This window comes from Panthera uncia (genome assembly GCF_023721935.1).
Source record: "Panthera uncia isolate 11264 chromosome C1 unlocalized genomic scaffold, Puncia_PCG_1.0 HiC_scaffold_3, whole genome shotgun sequence".
NCBI classification, from domain to species: Eukaryota; Metazoa; Chordata; class Mammalia; order Carnivora; family Felidae; genus Panthera; species Panthera uncia.
This window is the reverse complement of record NW_026057584.1, coordinates 41,835,943-41,851,518: the sequence shown is the minus strand read 5'-3', so window position 1 is coordinate 41,851,518 and position 15,576 is coordinate 41,835,943. Positions and strand designations below refer to the sequence as shown.

The 15,576-nt window shown below is 43.3% G+C and overlaps 1 protein-coding gene across 1 annotated transcript in view; it reads left to right on the top strand.

The window, feature by feature from the left end:
• LOC125911384 (uncharacterized) overlaps window positions 1–15,169 on the top strand; it is a 165,663-nt gene extending 150,494 nt beyond the window's left edge. Inside the window, 5 exon segments of the mRNA XM_049615253.1 lie at window positions 567–708; window positions 1,657–1,736; window positions 11,256–11,677; window positions 11,680–12,612; window positions 12,614–15,169. Coding sequence (XP_049471210.1) covers window positions 567–708; window positions 1,657–1,736; window positions 11,256–11,677; window positions 11,680–12,612; window positions 12,614–14,917 — 3,881 coding nt within the window. The 3' untranslated portion in view covers window positions 14,918–15,169.
• The last annotated feature ends 407 nt before the right edge of the window (window positions 15,170–15,576 follow it).

The window sequence follows — 15,576 nt, the reverse complement described above, 5'->3', positions numbered from 1 at the left end:
TTACCTTGCTGGTTACTAATAAATTTGAACATATTTAATATGTTTATGGTCCATTTGTATATGTTTCTGTTTCAGAAATCCATTTTAAATTTTGTGTATTAATATTTTAGTGGCTTAACTTTTTCCTATTGATGTGTTGTATTTTTCAACATATTATGGGTAATGACGTTATTTTTTCACTTTTTTATGTTGTCCTTTAAGGCATGTGATTATTAATTTAAATAATTTTCAATATTTTATTTATTATTTATTATTTTTATACTTTTTTGAATATTATCTAAGAAATCATATCTGAAGTTTTAAAGTAATTTTCACCTAAGTAATTCATCTACCTGGAGCATAGTGCAAGATAAGCGATTATTTTCTTTTCTACACAGATAGTGTAGTGAGTTGAATTGTGTGCCTCATCGCCTCCCCAATATAGATGCAAGTCCTAACCCCTAGAATCTATGAATGTTACCTTATTTAGAAAAAAGGGTCTGTGCACATATAATTAAGTTAAGGATCTAGAGAGGAGATCATTCTGAATAAGTCTGATCCTTAAATTTAATGATGTGTCTTTATAGGAGAAGAGAAAAGAGAAGACACACAAAGGGGGAAACCATGTGAAGACAAAGACAGAGACTGGAGTTGTGTTGCCATAACCAAAGAACACCTGGAACCAGCAGAAACTGGAGGAGAAAAGGATCGTCTTTTAGAGCCTTTAAAGTGAGTATGGCCCTGCCAACCTCTTCTGTAAGAGAATACATTTCTTCTGTATTAAGCTATAAGTCTTTGGTCATTCATTATGGCAGCTGTAGAAAACTCATAGATACCTAATACTCCAGAACCATTATCGAAAAGTCCACTTTTCCTTATGTTTATCTACATCTGTTGGATTATCAGATGTGCTTATATACATGCATCTGTACCCGTTCTGTCCAACACACTCTAGTCTTCCTTTATATATAACATGATGTCTATGAACAAAATCACAAAGGATTGGCAAAAACCTCTAAGAACTAATAAAGAAATATAGCAAGGTCACAGGAAGCAAGATTTTATAGAATAATGGTTGCTTAGTGCTGTCTATATCCTAGTCCCTGCTACCAATTGCTTTACTTTGTTTGATAAAAAAAAAATAAATTCAAAAAATCATTGAAGATGTGGTTAAATTAAGGATTTTAAGATGAGAAAATGACCCTGGATTGTCTGGCTGGGCCCAATGCAATCACAAAGGATCATATAAGAAGGAGGCAGGAGGGTCAGTCTGAGAAATGAGATATGATGAAATTTGAAAATGTGACACTTCTTGCGTTATAGTGGAAGGGTCCCCAAACTAGCAATGAACAACTGGATTTTGAAATCTATCTATCTATCTATCTATCTATCATCTATCTACAGACCACATATGGCAGCACTCACACAAAAACTGAAATCTAAAAAGTAATTTGTGCATGTGGGAAACTTGAAAATTCTGATGGGAGAAACCAACAAACATTTGGATAAGTGGAGAGAGGTTCTATATTCATGGAATAGAAGATTCAGTATTGTTAAAATACCATTTTTTTTTCAAATTTTATATATAGATGTTACACAGTTCCAACCAAAATCCTAGCAAGAAATTATGTAGATATCAATAAACTGTTTCTAAAGTTTATGGGTGAAAAAACCTAGAATAGCCAATGCAATACTGAAGAAGGAGAATAAAGTTGGAGGACTCCGTTACACAATTAGCCAGCTGCCTAATGAAGAGAGTATGGTACTGGCAAAATTATAGACACGCAGATCAAAAGAACATACTAGAGAGCGCAGAAACAGACCTACAAAAAGATAATCAATTAATTTTTGACAAATGAGCAAATGAAGTGGTGGAAGTATAGCCTTTTCAATAAATAGCACTGAAACAATTAGATGTCCCCATGAAAAAAAAGCCTAGAAACAGATATTATATCTTTCATCAATACTACCCCAAAATGGATGATAGACTTAAATGTAAAATGCAGGACTAAAAGCATGACTGATGAAAGAAATAGTTGATATGTTGGACTTTATTAAAATTAAATCTTCTGTTCCTTGAAAGATTCTGATAAAAGAAGGAAGACAAGCCACAGACAAGTAGAAAATATTTCAGAACACATATCTGATAAAGGGCTTCTATCCAAAATATAAAAAGAACTCGTAAAACTCAAGAATAAAACACCAACAGCTCAAAATAAAAACTTGTGCAAAAAGACCAAAAAGGCACTTCAGCTAGGAAGATATACAAATGGCAGATAAGCATATGAAAGAATGCTAAACACCATGCCTCATTAGGAAATATAAGTTAAGACGATGAGATACTACCACAATATAATGGCTCTAATCCCAAATGTGATATTACAAAATGTTGGTAAGGATGTAGCACAAAAGGAACCTCCAACCATTGCTGGTGGCCATGCAAAATCGTAGTCATTTTGGAACATAGTTTGGCAGTTTCATGCAATGTTGAAGGTAATCTTACCATATGATCCAGCAATCCCACTTTTAGATGTTTACTCGATGCATTTGAAAGTTTATGTCCGGACAAATATCTGCACAGAAATATGTATAGCAGCTTTATTCATCATGACCCAAAATTTAAAGTAACCAAGATGTCTTTCAATAGGCGAATGGATAAACACATTGTGATTCATCCACACAATAGAGTATTATTCAGTGATAAAAAGAAATGCTTAAGCTGCAGAAAGACATGGATGAGCCTCAATGCATAGCGTTAAGTGAAATATTAGTCTGATAAATGATCAGTGATTCAATAATATGACATTCTTAAAAAGGCAAAACTAATACCAACTATATTTTTTTTTAATTTTTTTTTATTTTTTAATATATGAAATTTACTGTCAAATTGGTTTCCATACAACACCCAGTGCTCATCCCAAAAGGTGCCCTCCTCAATACCCATCACCCACCCTGCCCTCCCTCCCACCCTGCCCTCCCTCCCACCCCCCATCAACCCTCAGTTTGTTCTCAGTTTTTAACAGTCTCTTATGCTAAAACTAATACCAACTATAAAAATGTCAACCATTGTCAGATGATCAGTGGAATGGGAGGGAAGCTTGAGTAGGTGAAACACAGGAGATATTTAGAATGTGAAACAATCCTCTAATGTATGTGACATATTTGTCAGAAATCATTGAGCTTTATAGCACAAAGGTAAACTTAAGTTATGCATACATTTAAAACGATCATTTAGGGGTTCCTGGGTGGCTCAGTGGGTTAGCGTCCAACTTGGTTTTGGCCTAGGTCATGATCTCATGGTTTGTGGGTTCAAGCCCCACATCAGGCTCTGCACTGACAGTGTGGAGCCTGCTTGGGATTCTCTCTCCCTCTTTCTCTCTCTCGTCTCTCTGCCTTCTTCCCCCACTGGTGCATTCTCTCTTTCAAAAATAAATAAACCTTAAAATTTTTTAAAAAATACAATAATCATTTAGGGAGTTGGGGGAGTCCAAGAATGAAATGCAGAATACACCACAAATACGTGAAATAATCTCATTGAACAAGATTAGGGGGGAATTTGCTGATCAAAGTAACCTTGAAATTGACTGGAATTTGTAAAACTAAAGACCAAAGAAACTATACATAAGCACCATAAAAAATCTAATTGACAAAGTTGTACCTGACAGAGATGTAGGTGAAAAATTCTGATACTCTTTTATGTGTATACTGAAAATGAACAATTAAGTAAATGGATGGAAGACTGTAGGAGTCGGGTTTCATCCTTTGAGTAGGAGTTTATAGACAATTAAATGAAGGCAGCTAGAACGATCCATATTTTATTTAAAAACAAAATGACATGTTTTTTCCCCTGATTTTAATATTAATTACAATTGCAGAGTAATAATTACTTCTAAACTTAGTGCTTTAAAACAATAATATCTATTATCCCACAGTTTTTGTGGGTCAGGAGTCTGAGTGCAGCATTGTTGAGATTTACAGCTCAGCGTCTCTCACAAGTTATCAGCCAGACTGAAGTGAACTCAAGGCTCACTGGGGGGAAAATCTGCTTCCAAGCTTGTGTGGGGCTCCTCGGAGGATTCAGATTCTTTAAGCCTTTGGACTGAGCGTCTCAGTTCCCTACTAACTTTTGGCTGGAGTCTACACTCCCTTACTTGCCACATCGATATCTCCATAGGTCAGCTCACAACATGGCAGCTTAATTATATTAGATGTAACCCTGGACTGCTGCTTCTATATGTACATGAGCAGCAATTCATCTGTGCTAAAAAACTAAAACAAGTTATTATATTTCTTGTTTTTAAACATAGAAAAGCTAATCCTATACACTGTCTATATAAATTTGCATATGATTAAATGAGCCTATGTAAAATTGTTGAAAGATACACATCAAAAGTGTAAATATTGATGAGATTGGTCTAATTTTCAACATCTTCCTAGTTGAATGATGGATATTGAATATAGAAATTCTAGAGATTCTTATAATGTTATTTTCTTCCAGAAAGATTTAGTTTTCTTATTGTAGTCAGATAATTTATTCACTCATAATCCTGATCTAGTAACTGCTGGTCTACTTAGGGTTCACTCTTACTTCTAGGGGATAATTTTCTGGTGTCATTCTTGATTTGTTCCAAGGCTCACTCCATTCAAATCTATTTTTTTCTACAACACCCTGAGAGTGTTACACTCTCTGCTTATGTTTTTTATATTAGTTTTCCATTGTTGCGTGAAAGTTACCACAGGCTTAGCAGCCTAAATAATACAAATGTATTCAACAGTAAGAAACCAAATTACCCAATTGAATTATAGGAAAACGATCTCCAGAGACACCACGCCAAAGAAAATACACATTTGGCAAATAAAGATAATGGTTACCCAAAGATGTCCATTTCTTACTTCCTGACATCTGTGAATATGTTTCCTCATTTGGCAAAAAAGACTTGCAAATATGAACAAATTAAGGATCCTGAGATGGAGAGATGATTTTAGACTATCTGGTTGGGCTCAATGGAATCACACGTGTTCTCAAGAGAAGGAGGGCAGTGGTGTCAGTGAGAGAAGGGGATGTGAAGATAGAATCAGAGGTCAAGTGGGGGCGCCTGGGTGGCGCAGTCGGTTAAGCGTCCGACTTCAGCCAGGTCACGATCTCGCAGTCCGTGAGTTCGAGACCCGCGTCAGGCTCTGGGCTGATGGCTCAGAGCCTGGAGCCTGTTTCCGATTCTGTGTCTCCCTCTCTCTCTGCCCCTCCCCCGTTCATGCTCTGTCTCTCTCTGTCCCAAAAAAAATAAATAAAAAAAAAGTTGAAAAAAAAATTAAAAAAAAAAAAAAGAATCAGAGGTCAAGTGATGTGACTGCTGAAAGACATCACTACTCAAGGAATGTGAATGGCCTCTGAAAGCTGGAAAAGGCAAGGAAATGGATTTTCCCCCAGAGCTTCCAGAAGGAATGCAGCTTGGCCAACACCTTGATTTTAACTGCATAAGACCCAGTTTAGACTTCTTGCCAGGACAGGAAGATAGCACATCTGTGTTATTTTAAGTGACTAGAATTGTGCTAGTTTGTTACAACGGCAGTAGGAAATACATACGTACTGTGTCTCCAGGATCTTGGTGCGTCAAGTCCTGCTTTTCTTCCTATCTCTCAATCTCATTCTCTTTCTCTCTCTCCCTCTCCCTGTACTTTATGTACCTCTTTACATGTTCTCATCAGAAGGTTTGTCAAATACTAGCTACTTCTTCCTATTGGGAGGGGACGTCTCAAATAGACTGAAAATGCACAAATAATTCATCCCATAATCTTTGTAATATAAGTCTCCCCCTTGAGCTACCAAATCAGGATAAAAATAAATACTTTGCTAGGTGACACTGTGGATTATATGGATTCAGGTATTAAACTGTAACAACCATGCAGCACGGAGAGATACATGTTGAGAGGTCAGTTTTGAAGTTAGGCTCTCTAGTGAAGTAACACACCTGTTTTGAAGTTTGGAAAAGTAAAATACATACCTCAGTAAGATTAAAAAAAATATCTAGGGACGCCTGGGTGGATCAGTTGGTGGAACTTGAGCTCCGGTCATGATATCATGATTCGTGAGTTCGAACCCTGCATCAGGCTCTCTGCTGTCAGCATGCAGTGCGCTTCGAGTCCTCTGTCTCCCTCTCTCTCTGCCCCTCCTCTGCTCTCTCTCTTTCTCTCTCAAAAGAAAAAAAAAAAATCTGCCTACTCATTGTCTTCAAAAGACGTTTGTGAATAGGTGGAAATAAAACTAAGAAACAACAAAACTCAAAGAATACCATAAAATATTATGGAGTCTTCCACACGAAAGACTGACAACAGGATTTGATTTTGCAACCATGTAAAGGACGCCATTGTGACAAATCTTTTCGGAAAATGGGTCTTTTTCTACACTGAGTACATATACTTTTTGTATTTGTAATTCTTGCTCTATTTTGAATTTTATGATATAAAATCAATGTACTATGTGCTTCCTGGGGAAAAAGGCAGGAACTCTAAACACGCTAAATTATTGCCATATACAACTGAATTTTTTAATAAGTGATTATTCAATTAGGTAAACTGGAAAATTCTATACACTATAAAAAGTGTAATTTATCTTAGCACCATTTTAATAGTAATTTTTATAGTCCTGCACTTTGAAAATTAGTAATCCATGTATGATGTAGATTTAGAACCAGAAAATATAAATCATGAGACCATGACAGTTCCCTGCTAAGCCAGATAACAGAGAATTGATTATAATTGAGAAAAATAAGTTTATAGGCAGACGTGGGGTGAAGATAGTTGCATTTGAAATTGCGTGCATATGAAAAGATGAAAGGCAGGATATGAATGAACTGGCGTCTGGATAATAAAATATTCAGAAAGTGCTTAAACATACCAAAAAATTAAAAAATGTAAATACACAGTAGTTATGATAAATATTTTATTTATTTTTTTTATTTAGAGTCCTATTCAACATGTTATATTTGTATTGGGCCCACACTCAAAAACAACCCGATTTTCTCCTCCCAAATGACCTATTTCCTTCTGCGGTTCTTTATCTAACAAGGAGATGTTACATTTTCCTATAACTAGAAATATACAAAATAAAGTATTCCCAGTTTTCCTCTGTCCATGGAAGCAAAACATGCACATACACCTACACAGAGAGAGAGAGACAGACAGATGGACAGAGACAAAGAATAGGAAAGGTTTATTATTTTAATTTTTGCTAGAGATCATTTAAGAAATGATTGTATTCACTGCTGCCATTGCCCAAACTATGAAGAAGTACAGATTGCTCTTTCTATATTTTATATTGTATTTCCTTTATCTGTACTCCAAATTTCACCTGTCTGTACTCTGCCCAAATGCAAAATCCTGTCAGGCCATGCATCCTTTAGCATAGACTACTCTTATTCAATTGTAACTGTAAGTCTGATCATTCTTCACTAGGGCCGTTACATCAATTTGTCTCCTATTACTTTCCTATTCATATGCTGTATTATTTATATATTTTAAACAATTCTTCCGGAAGTCTCCCATTTTGTCCCTTGGTGCAGACGCATGCATCTGATTAATGCGATGGCTATCATTTTGATTACAGACCTCTCTACTAGGGTAACTGTCTTTTTTTTTTTTTTAATAAAAATCTATGCATTGATTCTTTCCTTTGAGATTATAAGTGAAGTTATATCACTTGTAATTCCACCTGTACAAGTGGTAAAAATCTCGAGTCTCATTGTATTACCAACGAGGTTTAGTTTATGAACAAGAAATCTCTTTATATGAGCTGTTGTTGCCTGGCAACATCTGGAGAAAGCTATCTGTAGAGCTAGTAAAAACACCAAGTGCAGCATTGTCTGGTAAGGCCCATTATATCCTACATTTTCTGAATGAGTTTGTAATACAGATGGCTTCCATTGCATAATTTCAAAATCTGGGTAATAAGACTTTGATTATTAAATTGCAATAGAGTTTACTTCTCCATGAGAAGATACACAGAGAGTAAGCATGCTCTTCAATTTTATTTAATTCCTTTAAATTCAGTCAAACAATGTGAACATTGGTTACAAACATCTAGTCTATGGAAATTCCATTTGCATTGACATTTGGAAAGCTTAAAAACCTGATGCAAGTTGTGTACGTTGCCACAATAGAAAATAACTGACACTTGGAAATATCTTTTCAAAAGCATTTAAATCATTAGAATTAGAAGGTCATGAGGGACTTTAAGAGATTGATTAACTCATCCTTTTGCCATCTGGTGCATATTCTGTTCTATACAGGTGAATACATATTCTGTTCCATTAAAAAAAAAAAAACATAAGGAGCATGCATGGTCTTGTTTTACAATCTCCTTTAACAACAATTTAATGCAAAAATTTCACCAGTAACATCTTGTAATAACTAATTTCAAACTTAGAAATGTAAATGTATTGCTATGCTCCTACCTATATATTGTGTATCACACCTGACATCTGCTTGGGAGGTATAGGAAGAACTTCACAGAAGAGGGAATATTTGAAATGTACCCAGAATTTAGTGTGGCAAAGTGTATTTACTAAGACTTGTTGTTCCTCTTGGTAGGTACGTGGCCAGGTTATACTGTCAGTCTCTATTGAAACCAAGTGTAACCATGTAACTGAGTTGTTGACAATGAAATGAGAGGAAAAAAATGATAAGGTACAACTCCAGGTCTGGTCCATGAAAGGGCAGGCCTACGCCGGCCGACTCCATCTTGTTCTGTGTTCTCCACCTTGAGTGACTATGTCCCCGACATGACCCCTTTTCCGGGAAAATCACAGAAACCTCAGACCGCGCCTCCTCCCCTTGAGTAACCTCCCGCTCACCCATTCCAACTTCCTGATCAAAACACGCCCAGCGACCTGCGTAACAGGACTCCGACCCTTCCCCAGCCAATCGGCCGAGGCCACGACCCTTCCCCAGCCAATCGGCTGAGGCCACAGCCATTACCTCACCAACTGCCCCTAGACCCCTATAAAACCTTTGTGCTTTTGAAACTCGCTCTCTCTCCCTGGTATCTCACCACTGCGTCGGTGCAGGTAGAGGATTGAGCTGGAGCTAGCTCGAATAAAGGTTCTTTTGCTTTTGCATCGGACTCGGCTCCCTGGTGGTCTTTGGGGATCACGAATTCTGGCCATAACATTTGGGGGCTCGGCCCAGGATCCCCAAGACCCCCGAGGGACCCCCGACCCGGAGAGCCTGACTGGCCACGGTTAGTGTCTGTCTGTTTGTTCTGTCTTTTCTGTGTGAGCTCATTTCTGGAATTCTGGTAGTGCCCGACGCGGTCTAAGTGGACGCACTGGAGGACCACGGGCCGGGAGTTTCGGAAGACGTTCCGATTCTCCCTTCTGGAGGGACGTGGAATCCCCTCAAAGGTCTGAGACGAGGCGGGTCGCTCCCGCTGGTCGGCGTGAGGCCGTCGTCTTTGGAGGGATGTGGAATCCCCTCATCGGTTTTGGAGGGACGTGGAATCCCCTCATCGGTTTTGGAGGGACGTGGAATCCCCTCAAATGTCTAAGCTAGCTTTCAGTTTTGCTTCCATGGAGTTGGAAGATTTTCTAGGGGCCCTCTGTTTGTCTGTTTTTGTGTTTCTCTGTTTTGTTCTGTGGACCTACTGGGACAGACTCAGACTACTCCTTTAAGTATTATGATTGATCACTTTAAGGATGTGAGGGGAACAGCTAACAACCTCAGTGTGGAAGTCCGAAAGGGTCGGTGGCAGTTTTTTTGTTCTAGCGAGTGGCCAACTTTCAATGTCGGATGGCCACCAGAGGGGACCTTCGACCTCCCTACCATCCACCGAGTCAGGAGTATCATCTCTCGGCCTAAGACGGGCCATCTTGATCAGCTCCCTTACATTATCACTTGGCAGGACCTTGTAGAAGACCCACCCTCTTGGCTTAAGCCCTTCCTAGCCCCGCTCCCTCCGGAGCCAAAACCCATTCTTGCTTTGCAGGGGACAAAGAAGAAGAAAAGTCTTATCCAGCCTTCAGCACCCCTCTACCCTGTCTTACAGGGGGGTACTGAAGAAGAATTAATTTTTCCTCCCTCGTATAACCCCTCTAGGATGCTGGAAGAACGCCATCCTCCCCCTCCGGGGGAGGCAGACGCTGTTCTGAGAGCGGGAGGCGGAAAGGCTCCAGTGGGAAGCCCGCCCTTCACCAGACAAAGGGCTCAGAGGGAGCAATCCGCCTCCGCCACTGACTCCACTATTCTGCCCCTGTGAGCCACCGGACCCCCAGACGCGGAGGGGAATCAGCCCCATCACTATTGGCCTTTCGCCACTAGTGACCTCTACAATTGGAAAGCTCAGAATCCTAAGTTTTCCGAGAAACCGGCAGGGCTTATTGATTTATTAGACTCTGTTCTTTTTACCCATCAGCCCACGTGGGACGATTGCCAGCAGCTTTTGCAGGTCCTGTTCACGACTGAAGAAAAAGAAAGAATCCTCAATGGGGCCCGAAAACTAGTTCCGGGTGCAGACGGGAGTCCCACCACCAACCAGACTCAGATAGATGCCTCCTTCCCCTTAACTCGGCCCCAGTGGGATTTCAACACGGCAGAAGGTAAGGAGAGGCTCTGGGTCTACCGCCAGACTCTAATGGGGGGTCTCCGAATGGCTGCTAGAAAGCCAACCAATTTGGCCAAGGTAGGAAATGTACAACAGGGAAAAGATGAATCTCTGGCTGCCTTTTTAGAACGGATCATGGAGGCATTCCGTACCTATACCCCCATGGATCCAGAGGCTCCGGAAAGCAAGGCAGCTGTTATCATGGCCTTTGTAAACCAATCGGCCATAGACATTAGGAGAAAATTACAGAAAATAGATAGACTAGGAGAAAAAAGTCTGCAGGACTTACTGGTGGTAGCCGAAAAGGTATATAATAACCGGGAGCCTCCTGAGGACAAGCAGGCTCGCGCCATGGCGGCTGCCAGCAGTAAGCAGACTCGAGACCTGGCCAGAATACTACTAGCTACCACTGCTGACTCCCCTGAGGAACAAGACCGCCGTCTCCGGCAGCTGGCAGACGACGCAAGAAAAGGTAAAAGAACCACCAAGGGGGGGAAGCAGAGGCTGCAGAAGGATCAGTGCGCATACTGCAAGGAGATAGGGCATTGGGCCCGAGATTGTCTGAAAAGGGCCGGCGGGAAAGGAAGCAAGACTGATAGAGTAAAAGTCCTAGAGCTAGATGAACTAAGTGATTAGGGGAGTCGGGGTTCGGACCCTCTCCCCGAACCCAGGGTAACTCTTAAAGTGGAGGGAACCCCTGTTGACTTCCTTGTCGACACCGGAGCACAACATTCGGTCCTCCACACCCCACAAGGAAAATTAGCCAGCAAGAAGTCCTGGGTACAAGGGGCAACTGGTATGAGCCAGTATTCATGGACTACCCGAAGAACAGTAGATTTGGGAACGGGCCGGGTATCCCACTCCTTTATGGTAATACCAGAATGCCCCTACCCGCTGTTAGGATGGGACTTACTGACCAAGATTGGAACTCAGATAACTTTCAGACAAGGGGGGCCTCAGGTCACTGATGGCAAGGGCCACCCCATCCAGGTACTGACCATGAAACTGGAGGATGAATAGCTCCTCCACCAGGAGGCGCTCCCGAGAGAGGATAATATAGACAGATGGCTACAAGAATTCCCCTCGGTTTGGGCAGAGACTGGGGGGGGGGGATGGGACTAGCCGCTCATAGGACCCCAGTCCTGGTAGAGCTCAAGCCAGGAGAGAGTCCGGTAAGGATCAAACAATACCCCATGTCTCAGGAGGCCCGGAAGGGGATCCAGCCACACATCCGGAGACTACGAAGCCTAGGGGTACTAGTTCCTTGCCAGTCTGCCTGGAACACCCCCTTACTGCCGGTCAAAAAGCCTCACACAAATGACTACCGACCGGTACAAGACCTCCGGGAAGTAAATAAGAGGGTCGCGGACATACACCCAACTGTTCCCAACCCATATACTCTCTTGAGCTCCTTGGCGCCCTCCAGGGTCTGGTATACTGTACTAGATTTAAAGGACGCCTTCTTCAGTCTGCCGTTGGCACCCCAGAGCCAACCCCTGTTCGTCTTTGAGTGGCATGATCCGGAGGAGGGCTACAGTGGGCAACTCACCTGGACACGGCTACCTCAGGGATTCAAAAATTCACCCACCATCTTCGACGAGGCACTACACGAGGACCTGGGTGAGTACAGAAGGGAGCACCCTGGCCTCACCCTCCTACAGTACGTAAATGACATCCTGATTGCTGCCGACACGGCCAAAGACTGTGAATGAGGGACCCAGGACCTGCTGGCTACCCTGGGGGCTTTAGGGTACCGGGCATCCACGAAGAAGGCTCAGATATGCAGGGAGAGGGTAAGTTACCTGGGATATATCCTGGAGGGAGGACAGCGGCAGTTATCAGATGCCAGAAAAGAAACTGTCCTAAAGATCCCTACTCCCACTTCCCGAAGAGAAGTGAGGGAATTCCTAGGATCAGCCGGCTACTGCCGCCTCTGGGTTCCAGGTTTTGCTGAGATCACCAGGCCCCTAGATGAAGCTACCAAAGAGGGGAAAACATTTAAATGGACTGAAAAAGAAGAAATTGCCTTTAATCGGTTAAAAAAAGGCCCTCCTAAGTGCCCCAGCCCTGGGCCTACCAGACATTACGAAACCCTTCCACCTCTTTGTAGACGAACATAAGGGAATAGCAAAAGGGGTTCTAACTCAAGCCTTAGGCCCCTGGAACCGCCCAGTGGCTTACCTGTCTAAGAAACTAGACCCAGTGGCTGCCGGCTGGCCGCCATGCCTAAGAATTATTGCGGCGACAGCACTCCTAGTCAAGGATGCAGACAAACTGACCCTAGGACAGGAGATCTGGATCACGACCCCACACGCCATTGAAGGGGTCCTGAAACAGCCTCCGGATAGATGGATGAGCAACACACGTATGACTCATTACCAGAGCCTCCTACTCAACCCTCCACGAGTGCGGTTCCACCCCAGTGCAGCCCTCAATCCTGCAACCCTGCTGCCCGACCCTGACCTAGGTGCTCCACTACATGACTGTGCGGGAATCCTGGAACAAGTACATGGATTCCGGATGGACCTGACCAACCAGCCCCTCCCCCATGCCGAGGCTACTTGGTTCACTGATGGCAGCAGCTTTGTGCGAGATGGACACAGGTATGCGGGTGCAGCGGTGGTCACCGAAACGGACACCGTATGAGCGGAGGCTCTACCCTCCGGAACGTCAGCCCAGCGAGCAGAGCTCATAGCCCTCACCAAGGCGCTGATGCTGGGAGCTGGAAAACGACTTAACATCTACACAGACAGCCGTTATGCATTTGCCACAGCTCATATTCATGGGGCAATTTATCAGGAGATGGGGTTACTGACGGCAGAAGGACGGACTATAAAAAATAAGCAGGAGATACTTAACCTGCTTACCGCCCTATGGCTTCCTGCCACGCTAGCCATTATCCACTGCCAAGGGCACCAAAAAGCTGATAACCCAGTAGCTAGAGGTAATCGAAAGGCTGACCAGGCAGCCAAGGCAGTAGCCCTTACTCCAGTCCCCACCATGACCATACAACTACTGGACCCGGGAGACCCAGTTTTACCAGACCAGCCCAAATACTCCCAGGAGGAGTTACAGCAGATCAAGAAACTCCCCATGGTCCAGGAGATAAAGGGATGGTGGTATACACCTAACAAGGAGCTTGTGCTGCCAGACGGGCTCGGAGTCTCAATATTAGAGCACATGCATCAGTCTACTCACATGGGGGCCCGAAAATTAAAAGACTTAATCCGACATGCCGGAATCAAGATTCACCAACAGGACACCAAAATAGAGCAAGTTGTATCTGCCTGCAAGACCTGCCAACTCACCAACGCGAGAGCCACATCAAATAAAAAAGGAACCAGGCTCAGAGGCACCAGACCGGGAGCCCAATGGGAAGTCGACTTCACTGAAGTCAAACCAGGAAAGTATGGTTATAAATATCTTTTAGTATTTACAGACACCTTCTCTGGCTGGGTGGAGGCATACCCAACCAAGCATGAAACGGCTCAGATGGTGGCTAAGAAGCTACTAGAAGACATCTTACCCAGGTATGGTTTTCCTGCCATGGTAGGATCAGACAATGGACCAGCTTTTATCTCGCAGGTAACACAGGCAGTAGCCAAGGCGATGGGGGCAAACTGGAAATTACATTGTGCTTATAGGCCCCAGAGCTCAGGACAGGTAGAAAGAATGAATAGAACCCTAAAAGAGACCCTTACCAAATTAACCATGGAGACTGGCGGGGACTGGGTGACTCTCCTACCGTACGCCCTTTACCGGGTTAGAAACATTCCTTACACTCTGGGTTTTACTCCCTACGAGATCATGTTTGGCAGGCCACCCCCTGTTATTCCCAGCCTTCGAGCTGAACTTCTTGCAGAGTTTAAAGATCAAGAACTTTTTCTTTCCTTGAGAGGGCTCCAGAGGGCGCACGAGGACATTTGGCCGCGCCTCCGTGCCATCTACGAGGCTGGCCCGACCCCAACACCTCATCAGTACAAGCCGGGAGACTGGGTCTATGTCAAGAGGCACCACCGAGAGACTCTCAAGCCTCGCTGGAAGGGACCCTACATTGTAGTGCTGACAACCCCCACCGCTCTCAAAGTAGACGGCATCGCGACCTGGGTCCATCACACCCACGTTCGGCCAGCGGACCCCTCCTCGATCCGGAAGGACTTCGTCACGCGATGGGGGACCAACACAACCCGCTCAAGCTCAAGCTCAAGCTACAGCGCATTCGACCCACCTAATATTGGTAACTCTGTTAACTCTGCTTGTCATTGCTCATGCTGCCGGGAGTCCCCACGTCCCCCAAAACATCACCTGGCAGATCATAGATACCAGCTCAGGGACAATACTTAATCAGACCTCCCAGAGCCACCCCAGGGACACATGCTTCCCAGAACTTAGCGTAAACCTCCAAACTCTGTTCCCCTTGTCACCATAAATGCAGCCGGTCCCATGATTGGGTCCGTAAGTTACATGACAAGGGGGGAATGAAAGGGCGGGCCTATGCCGGCCGACTCCATCTTGTTCTGTGTTCTCCACCTTGAGTGACTATGTCCCCGACATGACCCCTTTTCCGGGAAAATCACAGAAACCTCAGACCTCGCCTCCTCCCCTTGAGTAACCTCCCTATAAAACCTTTGTGCTTTTGAAACTCGCTCTCTCTCCCTGGTATCTCACCGCTGCGTCGGTGCAGGTAGGGGATTGAGCTCGAGCTAGCTCGAATAAAGGTTCTTTTGCTCTTGCATCGGACTCGGCTCCCTGGTGGTCTTTGGGGATCACGAATTCTGGGCATAACAGTCCATAAAACCCTCACATTCCTTTCCTCTCCACTGACTTGATACAGATGAGGAAGTCATGAATTGAAAATGGCAGAACCATATGACTAAAAGGAGACTGGGTCCCTGAATTTCCTTGTATAGGAGAGCTGCCTTCCAACCTGGGGCACCTATTGGGAGGCTTACCATGAAGATGAATAAACTATTGTGTTAAACTACTGACATTTTGTGTCTTTT